Source organism: Homalodisca vitripennis, chromosome 8 (genome assembly GCF_021130785.1).
Source record: "Homalodisca vitripennis isolate AUS2020 chromosome 8, UT_GWSS_2.1, whole genome shotgun sequence".
NCBI classification, from domain to species: Eukaryota; Metazoa; Arthropoda; class Insecta; order Hemiptera; family Cicadellidae; genus Homalodisca; species Homalodisca vitripennis.
This window is the reverse complement of record NC_060214.1, coordinates 126,658,425-126,678,216: the sequence shown is the minus strand read 5'-3', so window position 1 is coordinate 126,678,216 and position 19,792 is coordinate 126,658,425. Positions and strand designations below refer to the sequence as shown.

Genomic DNA, 19,792 nt, shown 5'->3' with positions numbered 1-19,792 from the left:
GAAAAGAATTGGTTGCACATAGTTTTTAGCTGCTCTTGGTCTATGATACAGTATGATACAGTAAGTTTGTGTAGAGAGTTTTGTTACACCCTGTATATGACTGGACAGTTACCTGTGGACGGTGTGGTGTCCAGTAGGGTAGAGTCCAGGAGTATGTTGTTGTTGTTGTTGTTAGGTAGGCCGTTGCTGTTGCTGTTAGTTGAAGGAATCGTGGGTACCGATGTCCAGACCTCCTGCCAGCAAACAAACACTTCTATACCTTGTTAATCCATCAAATAGTACAACTATGACTTACCCAGCCTGATAAGTTAACCCTTTTTTAACCCATTGCGGATCGTATTGTCTTGGCGCGCGGGCACGAATTAATTTACGGTCAGCGGCCGCACGAACAGCAATGGTGCGCCACATTGTATCGCTCGCTATTGTATACTAGAAAATTCAGCTGTGAAGGTATTCGTTCAGATGAAACAAGGACCTGCTGGGGTATCCGTGATGTAGGAACGATAACACGCGAGCAAGGTTCCGGGATGGCAGGGATGATGTCTGAATCACAGTCTAAATAAAGCGGCTCGGGCGAAGCTATTATAACATCCGTGCCATTGTCTAGACTAAACCCGCCAACATGTACGTCTGCGTCGATTATTTGTTGTCACTAACCTCAAAAGTATTATAATAACAACTTAGGAAAACACCCGATCAGAAGCGTTAAAAAGCAGAGAGTAAACTCATATGATTAATTTTTCAACTTCGACATACAACTGCGATCTGTAGGATATTTATACAAAGTTTTGAAAACTCTAAACGTAGACCGTTGTTAAATACTCTTAGTTGACAAGTGAAGACGATCGCCCGATCTATCAGACATTAAAAGAACTATTTGGAGGGAAATTTAAAAGCAGACCGCTTTTGCGAGCTGAGCTCGGCATCGTGCCGTTAGGCCCGGCCGCCGCGTGACGAGCCCAGCTCGTCAGTGACCCGCAATGGGTTAAAGTTTTGGATGTAATAAAGATGTATAAAACCCAGAGGCATTCAAATATTTAACAAAATACTGACATTGTACTGCTTACCAAACTTGTGTAGGGCTAACTACAAAAGTATAGTGATGGATGCTGGTGTTGTAAAAACACAATTTTCCACTAAGATAAACCACCCTCACAATGCAGTCGGAGTTTACACAAATCGTATCAATAACCAAAAACAAAAATGTCAGTGTTGGTTGTGAGTGATTCACACACAACACCATCACTCATCGCTTCTGGAGTGTCAGGATATTGTGGAGTGTCAGGATATTGTGGAGGGTAAGGTTAGGAGTAGGAGCCGCCTCCCTAATTACTTACAGACCATGAATATCACATCCACAAACTATGTAAAACAACGATAAATGCAAACAATAAAATAGAACAATAATAATCTTATTTATTTGCCACAAACATTATTGACAGTGTCACGTTGTACAGCTTATTGATACAGCCAAGTAAGTCATTAAGTACATAAAAAGAACCAAAATGAATATAGACACAAAAGTTTATCAACAACTGATTAGTGATTGAAAATCCATATTTTTGGAGTTGAAGAATTCATTTAAACTATAAAATGGCTGCAACAACCAGGAATATAACTTATTTTTTTTAAATATCAAAAGGATATGAGCAGATATTTTGCTCCAAAGAGTTATAAACTCTTAAAGACACTACAATATGACTTATTATAGTTTTGCTTAAACGAAAGAGTCTAATTTCAACACCATTTTTTTTTTGACTACAAGTGTTGTGTTCTTGAATTTTGTGTAGGAAAAAAATATATATAATATATAAAGATGTATACAGTTTGGAAAAGTCTGAAATGAGGTTTAGAATGCTCTCTGGAGCCAAACTTTTTAAGGGACTTAATTAATTACACAAATCTTTCTATATAAATGTTGGTATATAAAAACTAATTGAAAAAAGCAAAATATTTGGCACTATAAAAAAAAAACGAACTTGGTTGTATGATTTAGAAATTATGACTGTTAACATTCACTTGTTACTGTATGGTTACCAGAACATTTCTTAGCTATTGTAAGAGATGTAAAACAACGTGAAACTTGTTTTTTAGGTCTTTGTTGGAAAATAATCAAGGTTCCTGGTTAATGATCTCTGCTCTACTATTTACCCAGTAGATCCAAGAGGTCCTGGTTGTCTGTAGACTTGCTGGTCTCCACAGGTCTCACGATGTCACCCTCACCGGTGTCTCCACCGAGCAACACCAACAGAGCGTTCTACAACACAGGAGCAAATGTGTTTATACAGCCCCCTTATAAGTAATTATCCATTATTTGTTTGCCAACATTTGAAACATTATTGAATAAATTATTAATTCATGCAAAGTTAGTCTACCGGATGTCTTAAAAGACCCACCCCATCCTCCACTCCCCCCTCCCTCCTATTAACTTTCTTATGAATAGAGATGGAGTTATTTACTTTGAGGGATGTCTATAAACCAGTTACTGTGTCAAAGTGGACCGAATGTGTCTCACATACTAACTGGTTACAAATAAGAGATGATATGGCAAAACCAGCTGTTGGTATTCCCAGGACTTCCTAATTAAATGGGCTTTGGTCAAACAAAACAAAACCTAATAAATGCTATGTTTATCATGATTGCTGATTCTTGTAATAACATTTTTATGATTTTGTGTTCTGAGTTCTCAAAATAACTAGTGAGTGTCTGCCTTACAATGACTTTAAACTGTATGGGTTTTATAGAAAAGTTCAAACTTTAATTGGCCACCAAAGTTGATAAAGTAACATTAGAGACCTCTAGTTACTATACCTGCGCCATTGTTCTTTTTTTACAATACATTTAGAATGAGGTGTCACTTGCTAGGGGTTTCTATTTAAACATTTTGACTTATCCCATTTTGGGGGGAGGGAGGAGTCTAAAATTTTAAAACATCGAAATACCTCAGTTGGTCATATAAACATTCCCCAAAGTAAATTACTCCATCTGTATTCATAAGAAAGTTAATAGAGGGGGAGGGGCGGGACTTTTAAGACACCCATTATAATGGCTTAACCCTTCCCACGCGGAATTTATCTTTCAATTTTGACTCATAACGCGTAATTAACTTTAAAATTTTCTTTACATTTTACCAACTCTAATTTTTTTTTAGTTAGTGGTGGCTATTAGGAATAAAAAATAATACAGTATCATAAAATAATCAGACCCCTATATTTTTTAACAAATTTTACACAAAATTGAAAAAACAACCTCTTTACTTGAGTTTCTAAAAATATTTTCAATAAGGTAAAATTAATTTTTTTACAAAAAACTAATGCTAAATAAATAATACTAAATACAACAGGAACACGAACAGTAAATAAGGAAATATGGCAAAACAGCGTTAAACACTAAAATATGCTGTGCCGGGATATATCCATTTACCGCGTAATGGTTCGCCGCAGACTGAGGCTAAATCACGCCCAGAGGGACAAAGCCACGCCCTCCCACCTCTGCGACGCGCCAATGAGGTTCAAACTGTATCATCTGCTTTTTGGAACAAGTATTCAACACTCCTTTGAACTCTAGCGGATTCCACGGCAACTACAATTTATTAAATAACACAAAATAGACTTTGAAGGATATATCCGTTTACCACGTTTCGGTCAAAATCAGGCCTAACGGATATATCCGTTTGCCGCGTGGGAAGGGTTAATATATGGATCTATATGCTAGATATTTTTGTTACAAAAACAACTCATTTATAAAGCTAATTAATTATTACTATCAGAAATAGAATATATAAATTGTTATTATGACATAACAATTCCTGGCAGATATGCAATTGCTCAGAAATTGTAGTTCTTTAAGTAAGATGTAGTACACACTAAGTTGTGACAATTGTCTCACCGAGTCCTGCGCCTGCGTGTCAGGAGGCTGAGTGGTGTCCGGCAGCACCTCCCCCTCCATCTCCCCGTTGGTCTCGGAGGTGTGAGTCCGGGACACCTCCATGGCAGGCATCCGCTCCAGCAGTGGCCGACGCAGGTGATTGTACTGCACACACAATATATATAAATTATCAAATCAAGGCTTCTCAGCTAACAGCATGTCTGTTGTGGAACAGACCAGAGATTTTAGTGTTTATTCTTACAGTCAATAACTCTGATCCTGGTAAATACAGATTGAAAGAAACCCCCTAACATCAAACAAGCATTGAGGCATCTGGTCAAAACTACTGTCGACTCTAGACTAGTTCCTATTGATAATTTAAGTACCAACTTTAATCCCAACATTTGCAATACAACAATAGTCTCCAGTGTAATTCTGTAATTCACCATCTGGCATCAAACTATTGCAGCTGTAGAACTACTGCCTTGAATAGTCTGTGACGAGAGCCATTCTTTTTTTTATATTTTTTTGTTTAGGAGATACTTATTCTGTCCGTCCTCAGGAGCCACTGGACTGTGCTAGGATCTTCTAACACAGAATAAGGGGGAGAGTCCATACAGTACAGGATCAATGCTACTGATCACAGTCACAGGTAGGATATGAACCTGCGTTACCTCTAACTCAGATCCAACATCACAGACTGCTCACCTTATTCTATTCCTATTTTTTTTATCATTTCTCTCTCTTTCTCATTATTTAGACACAACGTCTTTCACCCGACCTGTTTTTAATGCAGGAAAACAAAAATGGATGGGTAAACTAAAGTATGTTCAGTTATAAAACTTACTACATTACTATTCAAAACTTTATTTAAAACTAAACACATTTTCAAATATTAATATCTGACTGAAGATAATTATAGTACAAGGCATGTTTTTTAACCCATTGAGAAAAATGTATTGAGGCCTCTACAGGATAGCTTGTATGTCTTCCCTGATTATTGGAACATTCAATGGTTAAGTTAGTACCATTTTGAAATTCCGCCACTGTGGTCAGTGTCCTGCATTTGCCACAGATACAATTATGGCAAAATTCGATTGTTTTTTATATCTGTTAATAGATATGTAATGCCCACATCAATTGAGAATCCCACAGACTGTGAAGTACGTACTGTTATTTGTTTTCTTGGGGCTAAAGGCATGAAAGCAGTTCAAATTCACTGTCAGAACAGTGAAGTGTAAGGCCAAAACATTATGAGTGTTGGAATAGCATTCAAATGGGTAAGAGCTTTAAAAGATGTCTAAAATAAATCTTCATGATGAGAAAAGGAGTAGACGATCCTTAATGATAACCAACGATTGGATGCAGAAAGTGAATAATAAAGTGAAAATGAACAAACAGTTAACAATTTTTTCTTTATCAGAAAAATTTCTTCAAGTTTCAAGAAGTGTTCTCTATGACATTTTTATTGAGAAACTTGTTTTGCTGTATAGTACTGTCCATCCAGATGCGGCAAACGAACACAAGATCTCATCACAGCATTTTGCTTACAACAAATTATTACCCACAAATTGTGTCAAAACAGTTTGTATTCATTCACTATTAATTCAGGCAGCAATCTTCTACAAAAACAGTACATAAAAAGGTTGTTTTTAGATATGTAAAATATAGATAAAAGTGTGGGCTTTTATATATTAAAAAATGTGGTTAAAAAATGTGAGTTTATACTTGCAGTACTTTGCCAAACGGTTGGGTGAACTCAAACCCTCTCTGTTGTAATTCCAAGTGGACACGGCTTCCAAAATTAAAGTTAAATATTACGAGTTTATACTTACTTTGCCAAACAGTTGGGTGAACTCAACCCCTCTCTGTTGTAATTTCAAATGGACACGGCTTCCAAAATTAAAGTTAAATATTACGAGTTTATACTTACTTTGCCAAACAGTTGGGTGAACTCAACCCCTCTCTGTTGTAATTTCAAGTGGACACGGCTTCCAAAATTAAAGTTAAATATTACGAGTTTATACTTACTTTGCCAAACAGTTGGGTGAACTCAACCCCTCTCTGTTGTAGTTCCAAGTGGACACGGCTTCCAAAATTAAAGTTAAATATTACGAGTTTATACTTACTTTGCCAAACAGTTGGGTGAACTCAACCCCTCTCTGTTGTAGTTCCAAGTGGACACGGCTTCCAAAATTAAAGTTAAATATTACGAGTTTATACTTACTTTGCCAAACAGTTGGGTGAACTCAACCCCTCTCTGTTGTAATTCCAAGTGGACACGTCTTCCAAAATTAAAGTTAAATATTACGAGTTTATACTTACTTTGCCAAACAGTTGGGTGAACTCAACCCCTCTCTGTTGTAGTTCCATGTGGACATGGCTTCCAAAAGCTTCTACCACCTCTTGAATTTTACTGTCAACAAAAATACTAAGTGTCAAATTGAACACACAATCCTTCTGTCAGTGTTAATGGATAAATGTATCTATTTAAAGCTTAGAGCTAATTTTTCAAGGTGTCTGTGGTAGTTTTATATTTCAAACTAAATGTTAACACCAGTTTGTTTTATATCCAAAGAACCCAAAGTGATACAAGTGGTAAGCGGTGGGTGGTGAGTGTTAGAGCGGTGACTTAAAAGTTTAATGTTTGTTGTATTGCTGTACATACAGAGCAACAATACAAACATGGTGTGTTTTGTGTTTTTTCTTAACACTGGCTACGCCATACGTGAGCGACAGGACAGTGCCACTGATCTGCCGCCAATTAGACATTCAAACTTTTCTCCTGCCGCTCAGCCCTCAGCTCATTCTGTCGGACCCAAACACCTCCTTCTTGGCTTTACTTGTTGTCACAAACCCATTACTTTCTTCTCAAAAAGGTGTATTACCAATTCTGTTAAAAATTAAACTGACATCCTGGTGTACTCAAAAACCGGGATGCATCTCTTATCAAACCATCAAACAGATGGTAATATTCACCATATCAAACTCTATACAGGATTAACACTGTATATTTTAGGCCTCACACTGTATATTTTAGGCCTCCACAATCTATCTTACGAAGGTCTTTACAAAATGCTTTTCTCACTCAAGTGCAAGAGTTGGAAAACTTTGTTTAAAGACCTATTTTGGTGAGTGAATAAAACTTGAACTCTGTTTGTTTCGCTACCACTACTGCTTTGACAGTTACAAAACAATAAAATGTATACATTAAGTTATACAATTATCTAAAAACTACACCAAACACATACAACAACCTGACAACTGTATTGAAACCTTTAAAGTGCTAATATTACAGTCCATGTAGTCATTTATGGAATAAAAAGATTGATTTTAAGCCACTTTTTCCATGGTAACTTTGAATTTCCTTAATATAACACCCCATGATTTTCTGGTTATTTATTAAAAACTTTTATTCTTAACCCTTTGATGTAATTTTGACATTGTATGGACATGGGCACCTCACTCTGTGGTTTTTGACGTTCATATGACGCAAGGGATCAGTCTATCATGTGGTTCCACGGTCAAATTCCAAACTATTTCGACCAAGTAATAATGTGAGAACGTTGTGGAAGAACATGTGTTGCTGTTCGTTTTCTTCTCGTTATCTCATTTGTCTAATTATTTACAATATTCAACAGGCTGTTGTCGTCAGCTTACTGCAGTAATGGCATTGTGAGTAAACAAAGCGGCGTGACTCGTTTTACTGGGACGTTTTTGCTTGTGTTTTACATTGGCTGGTTTAGTTATTTGATAGAAGTGTTTGTGATTGTAATATGTGATTTTAGTAGTGTAATTAGTTATTCAATAGTCAATAGTCAAAAGTTCTTTATTTACATCAAGCATAAAGAAGTGTAATGGCGTCAAAATTTTACAATGAATTAAAATCCAGGTCTCTTGCTTTTACAATGTACTGTTTACAGTCAAAAAATTGTGTCATGGTGTAAAAAGGGTCTCTCCATGAGCCAGTCTTGAAGGCTTTTCTTCAACTCATTCCCTCCAAGATTTTTTTCAGGTTGAGAGGTAGGGTGTTGAAGAATTTTTCTTCCCATGTAGGATGGTTTCCTGCTGTTACCGTGTAGTATGGTGTCCAGGAAGGAGGTAGTCAGTTGCTCTCCGGGTGTTGTGGGAGTGAGTATCCTTAGCTCTTGGTAACTCCATTTCAACTGTCTGGACAACTACAGAGTAGATGTACAGTGCTATGACAGTCATGAGTTTTAAAGTCTTAAAAGCTTCTCTGCAGCTTTCAAGTGGTCCCAGATCTGCCAGTGTCCTTATTGCCTTTTTTTGGAGGAGTAAGATCTTGCTAAGATTATGGGCAGATGTTCCTCCCCATACTGATATACCATACCTTATATGGGATTCAAAAACAGCATGGTAAGTTGTCTTTGCCGCTTGCAGTCCTCCTATCCACTTAATTCTTCTTACTGCGTAGATTCCAGATCCAAGCTTTTTGGTTCAAACTGTTAATATGATCAGTCCAGGTAAGATCGCCATCAATCACTATGCCTAGTAGTTTTGATTGTTTTTCTATTGTGATGTTTTCGACGTTAGGCACTTGATCTTGTCTTCTGCTAAAATTAATTTGGGTGGTCTTTGTTGGGTTAATTGCCAGGTCATTTTTCAGGCAGTACTGCAGAGTTTTTGTTTGTTGATGTGACAATGTCTGGATGCAGGCCCAGTGTGGAGTCATTTTTATAAGAAAGGGTTGTACATTTGCATACATAATAGTTTTTACATTGTCAGTGTTGATATAATGTGAAAAATCATAGTAAAAAGTACAAACAAAAATGGACCCAATACTGAGCCCTGTGGGACTCCTCTATTCACTGGAGCTGTTTTGGATCTGTAAGTACAGCTTTGTCCATTTGCAGTTTTATTTACTTCAACAATATGCTTGCATCCCTCGAGATAGCTAGCCACCCAATCATTTGCTCTGCCTTGAATCCAGTGCGGACATGCGGACAGTTTCTTAAGAATCAGCTCATGCCCCAAGCAGTCAAAAGCCTTACTGTAGTCTAACAGGACTGCTGATACATAATTATTGTCTTCAAGTTGGTCGATGATGTATTCAGTAAGGCTTGTGATAGCACTGATTGTAGATTTTCCTTTGAGGAAGCCGTGCTGACTTTTTTTGTTATTAGGTCATAGTGTTCAAGGTGGACCAGCATTCTCGAAAGTGCAATCTTCTCTATGATCTTTGAAAAGGTGGAGATCAGTGAAATTGGGCGATAGTTTTTTGCTTTGGTTGTGGAGCCTTTTTTTGTGTTTAGGGTAAATTTTGGAGAGTTTCAAAACCAGATGGAAATTGGCCAAGATTAAATGATTTATTTATTATGCTTACAAGTGGGGCTGCTAAATTGTGTTGCACAGTGTTTTACTACTTTCGATGGAATTTCATCAACACCACAACAGTTGTAAGAATGACGGCACGGGATAGTGAAATTGACCGCTGGGTGGGCTATGATTCTGATGATAGTTTTGGTGTTGATATTGATTATGCTCAGTTGCAAGGAACACCAAATTGTGAGGAAAGTGGTGAAGATGACATTCTTGGCTGCTCTTCAACTAGGCCTACAGGTAACCAAGTACCTGAACTTTTGGATATTGACGATGACAATGTTAGTGAACATGAGTTATTACTACAACATGAGTTAAGACTACTCAAAATGAGTTTGACCAAGGTAGGCCTATTGGACCTAATAATAGAAACTTAGAGTTAGGGCAAGGGAATACCATAGGAAAGGGAGACATATTTAGGCCGTAATAGTCCTAATGGTATAAGTAACTCTAGAAATAAAACACAGAGGCGAAATAGGCCTAAAGAAAAAGAAACATAAATTTTATGGGAAGGTATGGATGAATATGGTATGAGATATGTAGGAAAAAGGGAAACATTCACTGGAAATGGAGGTCCAAAAATTCCGACTGAAAATATTGTAAATATTTTTGAATATGTTTTTTGACCATGAGCTAGTTCAAAAGATTGCTGACTACAATAACTTGTATGCTTCAGAGCAGAATGCAAAGATAGGTTTTGTGTTCGGTAGGAGGTCTCGGGATTGGGCTTGGACTCCATTACTGTTGATGAACTCTATGTATATTTTGGTATCATTATGCTAATGGGCATTGTCAGAAACCTTCTCAAAGGTCTTATTATTTCAAAAACTCATGACTAGAAAGCCCTATTTCCCCCAGCACAATGCCTCTTGAGAGGCTTGAACTTATATCTAAATATTTAAATTTTTGTGATACAAATGAATTCAATTTCCTCCAAGGATCCAAAAAGTTATTGAAAATTCAAATTATTATTGATCATCTGAATAATAAATTTAAACCATCATAGGAGTTGGACCAAAATGTTGCTATTGATGAATCTCTAACTCTTTGGAAAGGGAGACTATCTTTCAAACAATATATACCGCTAAAAGCTTAAAAATTTAGAATTAAAACTTTTGAATTGTGCGAGTCATCTACAGGTTTCACATGGACTTTCCTTGTATATACTGGTAAGGATGATGTCTACATGCCCGATCATACCACAAAATTCATTGAAATCTACTGCAATAGTTCTGAGACTGTTAGAACCCATTCTAGAAAAAGGACCACTGTATGGATGGATAACTGGTATAATTCACCAAATCTCTCCCAAGTACTTAAATCTAAAAAAACTGACAACACATGTGGAACTTAAACTAAATAGAAAAAATGTACCAGAGGAAGTAAAAAAGACTAATTTAGAACGGGGTCAAATAATTGCTAACCACTCAGGTCCAGTCATGGAAATGAAATGGAAGGATAAAAGACCTGTGTCTCTTATATTCTCATTTCACTCACACGATATGGTCATAAAACCAAATAAATCAGGCATTCAAGAATGAAAGCCAGCATTAGTGTTTGACTATAACAAACAGATGGGTGGGGTGGACAAAAGAGACCAAATGTTACATAGTTATTTACTTGAAAGGAAAAAAGGCCGAAAATGGTATATTAAATTTTTTAAAGGATGTTGAATGTTGGATGTTGTGTTGTAGTTTTGAATTCTATTATAATTTTTTAAACCCACAAGCCAGATAATGAACAGTTATTTGTTAGGTTGCAACTTATAAAAGATCTTTTTGAGAAGTATAGAGCTGCGGTAGCTAGGCGAGTCCCCCCCCCCCCCCCAGTCGAACCCCGGTCATTGACTTACAGAAAGGCATTTTTGGAGAGAATCCCACCTACAGAAAAAAAGGACAAACCACAGAAGAGGTGTTGTGTTTGTGCAAGAAAAATCATAAGAAAGGATTCCTATTTCTGGTGCCCAGACTGCAAGGCAGGGCTTTGTTTGGAGCCATGCTTCAAAGACTACCACACCAAAGTCAACTTTTAACAGGTAATAAATATGTTAACATGCATGTAAAATAATTTTCCAATAAAATAAACACTATGTCCTTATTAAGAAACTCTTTATGTGTATTCTTGTGAAAAATCATGAGTTTTTAACCACAATTAGCAGAGATATTGCATTTGTACTAAACATCTATGTTATTGTTCCAGATTTGTTCAAAAAAGTACCCCCGTATGGGTTAGCATGTACACTATAAGTACCACGTCAAAGGGTTAATATCACATGAGTGTTTTATTTTAGACCTAACAAATATTTATTTCTTGTGGAAGATTTTGTCATAATTTTATTAACCCTGGAACTGGCAAACACCCGATATTGGGCGTTTTAAGTCCCATCCTAAGATGGCAGCCCCCGATATCGGGCGTTTTAACATGTCGTTTATTTCTCAATATTACGTACTTAAAACACAATCAAAGAGTATCGGTATTGATACTAATCAAAAGAGGAAGGTTCAATTTATGTAAATAATACACTAATAAATAATTTTATCGTTTCGTTACACGTCCATATACGTTTTATAATCTCTCAACTTTTTGTTTATATTCTTCCGCGTACCGCGCTAGTTGCGTGCGCAGCGATGAGCCAACTGGTTCATTCGGCTATTGTTATTTCGTCAGCTGTATGGTGTTCTGTCTGGTTTATTGTATGTTTGAGTTCGTTGTAATGATGGTTGTGTATATGACACAATTATAGTAAGTCTTTTGTGCGTGTTTACGTAATGGATCGTAATTTTCGCGATCGTTCAAGTGACATTCAACATGACTAGTTGAACATGAAATAAGCAACGATGAGGATTCCAATTTAGACATTCAATCAGAACATAATTAAAAAAATATATAATAAAAAATAAAAAAAATAGTAAATTAATATGAACTAATAGGTACAAGATTGTACAAATCTAAGTGAGCTTTGAAGTTCTTACTTTTGTTGGTAAGCAGCACTTTCGAATGTCAGTGTATGATTTTTGTATCGTTTACCACATGTTGAAATAAATACCTTATAAACTACGTGTTGTTTTATTTTTACTCAGAATTAAATGCTCTTTCTTTTTTATATTTTGGATTTTGCATATCACTAACAACAACAATTTTACAAATCAAAAACTTTGAACTAACTTTTCATTTTTATAAAAAATTCTTTTTTCATTAACCCTTTGCACTCCGGAGTGAAATTTTGTGTCACTGCCAAAAACTCCAGTGGCTATTGCAAGTGTACTAGCGAAAAACTCCAATGCCATTTGATCAAAAGTGTAAGGGTTTCATAAAAAAATCATAACTTTTTTATTTTAGTACATAAAGCCAACAATTTTGTTTTGTTTTGTTTGTTATAAGTTTTCTGCATATAAAAGAACATAAAAAATGCTGATCCAAAAATCTTGTTTTTTTTTTTTTAATTTTTTTATATATATTTATGTAAAAATATTTATAAAATTTCACTTTCAGCTCTTATAACTGACTAAAATTACATTGACCCCCTATAAACTGTTATTATTTTTGGAATTCTTATCTAACTATGTATCTACACTCAAAATTTTATGAACTTACCTCGAAAATCCAAAAAGTTATGGGCACTTTATCAATTGGTGTCAAATTCTACAAATCGTGAAATGTCTGTGATATACTGGCATATTGTCTATGTTTTGGCACGAAAGATAAAAATCATACAACTTTTGCTCTGTATGAATGCAAAGTAAAGAATACAAATTTTAGATAACACTGATTATGAAAAAATAGCATTTTTACTTTTTTCATGGAATTTTACTTATGTGTAAAAATAGCTAAGTTATAAAATCTAAAAATGTTTTCTCAACACAAAACCGTTTATTACTGTTTGTATTGCACAGCAAAAATTGCAAAGTAAAATGTTATAAAACAGAACAAAACTAAACTATCACTAAGATCGCCGATGTATTCCATACCACTAGCAACAACATTCCTAATCAGCGTGTTTTCACTAACAGGTGAAGCCCGTTTCCGAGACATTTCCTCCTCGTCAGACGAAAGCTCACTCATACTGAACACTTATTTTATACTGTTTATAAACAATATAAAACACTAATTATATTGAAAACGATTTATCCACTGAAAAAGAGGTTATCTGAAACACGAACTCACAGCAAACAAAGCACGAACTCACAGCGAACAAAGCAATACACAAGCCAGCTGATATCCTGACTTCAGCTGATACGTCATAGAAAGTGATGTTGCATTATTCATTACAAAAAAAAAAAAACATAGAGTATCAAAGTTTACTACCGTACATCGTTATAATCTATAACTATCCCAGATTGCGTATATCGCAAATTAGGTGCATTTGGATCATTTATGTAGCCAGTAAACGCGACTTATCAACGGTCCGACATATCGGACGTCGGAGTTTATGGCCTAAACTGCGATGTCCGATATTTCGGACCGCGGAGTTTTTAGCCTAAACTACGATGTCCGATATGTCGGACCGCGGAGTGCAAAGGGTTAAGAGGTAGAGTAAGGATTTTTTTTGTTTTAATTATATTATGTGAAAAATGTTCCTTGAACAATGCTGAATAAAAGAATATATAATATGACATATGACAGGTACTATGTAAACATGTTACGAAAAAAGCAATTTAGATGCAATAAACAAAACCTCCCCATGCCCTAATGTAACTTTTAAGGAACTATTTTTTTTTTATTATAGAGCATTTTTCATTGCCTACTGGACTAAGTGTATGCATTGACTTTAATCACTGAAGTATAACTCTAGGTTTTCTTGCCTGAGGTACAGAATTTGAACTACCACATAAATGGGATCTTTTACAAACTGTACATGTACAGCTTCATCAATAATCTCAAAATTATGTGGGCTCTTTTCTACAGAACCAATTTTAAGAGTTGCCTCGGTCATACAACTAGAATAAGGTACTATTACTAGAGTAGGTATTATAAGTCTTAGAGGTGACTCACTCAGTCTGACAGTTGAAACGAGTACTGAGCTTGGTCAGTGAGAGCAAGGCATACTGCTTTGTTATAACAGAGTTCTGGGGTGACCACAGCAGTCTCTGGTACACTTTGATAACTTCTGCCTCTGTAACCTGCAATATAACAGAATAAGGTAACAAGTCTGAGAGGTGACTCACTCAGTCTGACAGTTGAAACGAGTACTGAGATTGGTCAGTGAGAGCAAGGCATACTGCTTTGTTATAACAGAGTTCTGGGGTGACCACAGCAGTCTCTGGTACACTTTGATAACTTCTGCCTCTGTAACCTGCAATATAACAGAATAAGGTAACAAGTCTGAGAGGTGACTCACTCAGTCTGACAGTTGAAACGAGTACTGAGCTTGGTCAGTGAGAGCAAGGCATACTGCTTTGTTATAACAGAGTTCTGGGGTGACCACAGCAGTCTCTGGTACACTTTTATAACTTCTTCCTCTGTAACCTGCAATAAAACCAAAACTACACATGATTATTTTATAAACATAACAAGTATTGATTTCATAAGTATGTGCTTTGGACTGTATTTGGGATGCTATATAATCCACCACAGTATCCCTGATAGAGTTTTATATTTGCAGTAAATATTATATCAATAAAATTTGAGCAAAAAAACAAAATATTCATGTTTTTGCCAAAAATTTTGTACAAAAAATCATAGTTTTTGTATAATCATGGGAATCTGTAAAAAGTAAAATTAAATCCATACCAAACGTCAAGCTGTAACAATCGGTTGACTAATATTGATTGTTCGATGCATAGTTATGTGTATAAGGGACCTACCATGATAAGGGTTAGGCTACAACTAACCAAGGTAACACCAGTTAGAGGATACCTGGGATCAGTTGGGATTCGTGAACACATCGTCAATCTCAGCACACACTGTCATAAAATACTACATGCTGTCAGCACAATCTTTAACCAATCTGGTAACATTATCACCCGAACGACATCTATCAGAGATTCACATAAGATTGCTGGCTCAGTCGTAGTGTTCTAGTATAGTGCAGTGGGACTGACCTTGACTGCAGAGTCCGGCGTGTAGAGCAGACTGTCCCCGTACTCCCCTATACACCAGGTGGCCACCTGTGTGAGAGGCTGCCTGTCGGCCGTGTCCTGCTCCAGCGCCTGCCACAGCTGCTGCACCATGTAAGTCTGCTGACTCTGAGTCTCCGAGATCAACTGTATAGTGCTGGACACGACGTCGTCTCTCACGTAGTTGCCGGCCTGTCACAATTAGTCATATCTTATCAACAACAATTAGCACAGTTTATCAATTACAACATTAGGATGGTGTGAAATTTACTTAACTTTCACATCATTGTACTTAACTAAAGAACTTAAAGTCTTCTCTTCCACTTTACCTCTAAAAATAAATAATGAAAATAAAATAGGAACACATAAAAGTACACATAATTAGATATTTTTGATTGCAGTGCAATTAATTTTTTTTAATTATGTGTAAAATATGTGTTCTTTTATGTGTTCTTTCAATCAGTGGACCCTAGAAGATAGTTTTCAAGGTAAGTCTGCTGATTTTTCTATCCACTAGTAACGTTCCCTGGCTTTCAGCCCTATTAATTCTAACGAAAATAAAATACAATTATTCCTATTATAAAATTTAAACTGGCATGTAGAACTAAAGTTAAGTTTAATAATAAATTAAACTGTGAATCCAATACAAAAATTTACATTTTTTTAATAAAAATTTAATATATACATTAAACTTTAAAAAAATCTAATAAAATAAGCAACTAGTGATATTATACTAGATCACAGTGAGTGAGAAGACCATTTATCCTAGATAACATAGAGAGACAGTGAATCAAGTAAAGTGGCTTTGACTCGTCACCTTAACACTTTGTACCCTGGGCCCTTAATACATGTTTCGGCGTGGCTCCCTGGGGGTTTTATGATGCTTTTAAAAAATTCTGTGTTATTACAGTAATTATGTTATAAACTCATACTATATATCTTTTTAAAGATAGAGATACATACTTTTTTAAATGTATACAAATATAAAGTTTATTTTCAAAATAAAATTATTACATACTATTGAATGTTATGTAAAAAATACAAAAAAAGTTTTTGCTACATGGCTTGTTAGTTCAGGTAGTTCGCCTTAGTGTGGTAATTTTTAAAGCACAATGGTCTGAATCAAATACAGGATCTCGCACATTTTCGTTTAGATCGTTCATAAAATCAATATTTGGTCCCAGGTGTGTATCAAAATCATCGTCACTTTCCGACTCGGAGTCAAACAAAAGATCGTGAATTGCATCACTTTTGATTTCATCACCCATATTATTTAAACTCGAAAATAATAAGTAAAGAATATAAAAGAAAATCAACGGAAAGTCGAGAAGAAAGAACAAAGCGAGTGTAAATACAAAACAAAACACACGGATAACCTCACACTGCTTGAATTTGCCTTTACTTCATTCAGTAAGAAACTAAAGTTCTGATTATTTACAAACAGTTAAATTCACATTTATAATACATTATAATAACGTTTGCTTCAGTATTTGTCGGCAAGATTTGTAGAAAACTTTGTAAGACATCACTAAGACTCACAACAACACACAACATGAAACACTACAAAGCAAACTGACAGTACCGACGATCAGCCGCGGCACCTACGATCAGCTGTCTAGACTCGCTTGTATTACGACGGTAAATATACGTATTTGTATTTCATTACTAAAACGTGACCCAGGGATCTCAAAACCAACAAATACGAACTTGGACAACAAATGAACATAATCAAAATGTTTTAATCCAAAAAAAAGATGACTGAGCTGAGTACAATTAAATAACATGACCCGAGCTATACTCGGGCGCCGGTAGCAGGCGCTGCCGACGCGGCCCGACCTATACTCGGGCTCAGAGTACAAAGTGTTAACTTTGTAACCTCAGTGAGTTTAATACATTCACTACGAGTGACAAGAATGCTTGTCATGCGAAAGTGGCGCGCCGGGCGGTGGGCGGGCGAGCTTGGCATAAGGCCGCTGCTTTCATATTGCCTCAGTGTGAGCTGAGCAGTTGCCCGGGAAGGCTGTAACACTCATAGCGAGGTGTACCTGTTTCGGTGAGTCAGTTGGTGCGATTCGTCGCCAGTTCGCCATTTTCGTTGTATGCTTTGCGATATTGTGTGAGTGGATTATAGTGTCTGTTGACTTGTAAGTGTATGTACTCATAATAATATTATTGACAATAATTTTTCATCTGATGAAGACAAAGAGTCGAGTTCGAACAGTTCTAGGGACAGTGAAGGCGGCGTCCCCCACCCCCAGTGGGCCGGCACGGCCAGCGACATGGCTGGTTTACGTGACCTGCCGTTCACTGGTCAACCTGGCTTGCATAATACCCAGTCATTGCAGGTGACAATAAACTTATTGACTGGTTCAATCTCCTTCTTGACACCGTGTTTTTAGAGAATATCATTAGACAAACCAACCTGTATGCCCTGGAACTATTTTGTGGCCCCACCACTACTCCCGCGTCTCGCATAACCAAATGGAAGGACTTAGTGATGGCCAAACTAAGAACATAATATTGTATATATGTATTGTATATATATATTGACAATAATGATCCAAAGTTTTTAACAAAATACCATCCAGGACTTTATAAAATTAACAATATACTTCGAGTAGCATACAGTTTATTGGACAGCTCTGCTTCAACTAAAAACATATTCAAATACATTCCAAAAATAAGATTTAGAAAACCACCAGTTTTGAAAGATATTTTAGTCCATCCAAAATTACCTAAGCACAAAGACCAAGAAAACATGACAGTTGGGTCACATCCTTGCAATAAACCCAGGTGTTTAGTTTTGCAACATGTGCTCTACTTCAAAAACATTTACAAGTAGTTCTACACAAAAATCATACAGTATATTTGAAGACTTAACATGTGAATCAAAAAATATTGTTTACCAAATTCAGTGCAAGTTATGCCCTAAAGATTATATTGGTTCAACGATAAATTCACTTAGAACAAGGATGACTGGGCACAGGTATGCATATAAACATAAAAACAGAGCAACCTGTAGTGGCACATGGCTTAATACATAATTTAAATTTTGAAGAAACATTTTCAGTGAAACCAATTAGAAAAATATCACAAAATTTAAGTACACTCAGTCTGAGAACCATGGAACAAGCCCATCAACTCGTCACTAAATCAAAATTTCCAAGTGGATTAAATTTAAGGTGACTTAGTCAACAAAGTGAATTTATAAAATTAAATCATATGTTCACCATTGTACAATAATTCATTCTTATTTTTCATTTTCTGTGTTGATGTTTTATGTTTATTCTGTTCTTATAGCCCTATTTATATAATTTTTGTAATTTCCTGAAGACGGCTTAAGCCGAAATATAGAAAATGTTTATTACAATAATTGAAGAATTCTTATTGAAGATTAATATATATATATACATATAGCCTGAAGTGAGGTTAAAAACATCCCTAAAAACCTTTACTTCATCTGAATATTGTTGTAAACATAACTAAGTTAATATGTATACTAACCGCAACCAGCACACGCAACAGAGTGTCAAGGTGCCACCGCTTGTTGGGAGCGAACCTCTCGGCTGCGTGCACGATGTTGGAGGAACATTGGGCCTTAAACTCTGGGTCCGCTCTCTCCAGGAACAATAGCAACTCCTTCATCATGGTGCGCACATTGTTGGTGTTGACCAGCGCGAAGCTCAGCTCCAACGCTCGCCGCCGTATGGACACGTCAGGGTCCTGCGAATACATTGAGCACTCAACAGGAAACTCCGGTCAACACAACTGAGGTTTAACAAAACTAAAGACTTAATATCGACTCAAAGTCACTAAGTGAAAGGGCAGAGTCGATTACCTTGAGGCACTCCAGGATGGTGGTGCGGTGTCTCTGCACTGCACTCGTGTCCACGTACACTGTCTTGAGGAGGGTGTTGAGGGCCACGTAGCGGATATTCTTGTCGTTATTCAGCAGGAACCTGCCCAGAATGTTCACTGCTAGAACCTTGACAACAAACACATTCTACGTAATCTTGTGTATAAACGAAATCAGGAATACAAATATTATTTTATAAACTATACTATTAACCAGATTTGGCTGTATTTTATTACAACTTAACCAACAATTATCACAAAATGTATCACAAAATAAACAGAAATACAGTCATAATCAACAGGGACTAAGTTCAGCACTATGCTAAATTTGCTGGTACAAGAAATCTGTAAACTATTTTGATTTTAATAGTCCAGCATTCTTAATAAATTAAAGCATATTTTGTATTTTTCAATTTATGACACATATTTTTAATATATAGAATATCAAAGACCTGACAATACATCCCAGCAAGTTTAACCCTAGAACTGTTAATCGACATAATTATGTCGGTTAATGCCGCTTTTGTGGTGTTAACCGTCAAAATTTTGTCGATCAAACATTCCCTCGTATAATTACTTTTTATAATATACTCCGGTAACGTATCGATATAATTCATGCACCATTGGATTCGGGAAGAAAAATGCTAAGGAAACAGATGAGTTTTATTCCTCTT

At 36.2% G+C, this 19,792-nt stretch overlaps 1 protein-coding gene across 1 annotated transcript in view; it reads right to left on the bottom strand.

The window, feature by feature from the left end:
• Positions 1-19,792, bottom strand: part of LOC124368365 (AP-1 complex subunit gamma-1-like) — a 107,065-nt gene that overhangs the window by 15,285 nt on the left and 71,988 nt on the right. Inside the window, 8 exon segments of the mRNA XM_046825648.1 lie at positions 219-233; positions 2,152-2,257; positions 3,889-4,032; positions 6,193-6,283; positions 14,200-14,327; positions 15,249-15,455; positions 18,768-18,986; positions 19,102-19,248. Of these exon segments, the coding sequence (XP_046681604.1) occupies positions 219-233; positions 2,152-2,257; positions 3,889-4,032; positions 6,193-6,283; positions 14,200-14,327; positions 15,249-15,455; positions 18,768-18,986; positions 19,102-19,248 (1,057 nt within the window).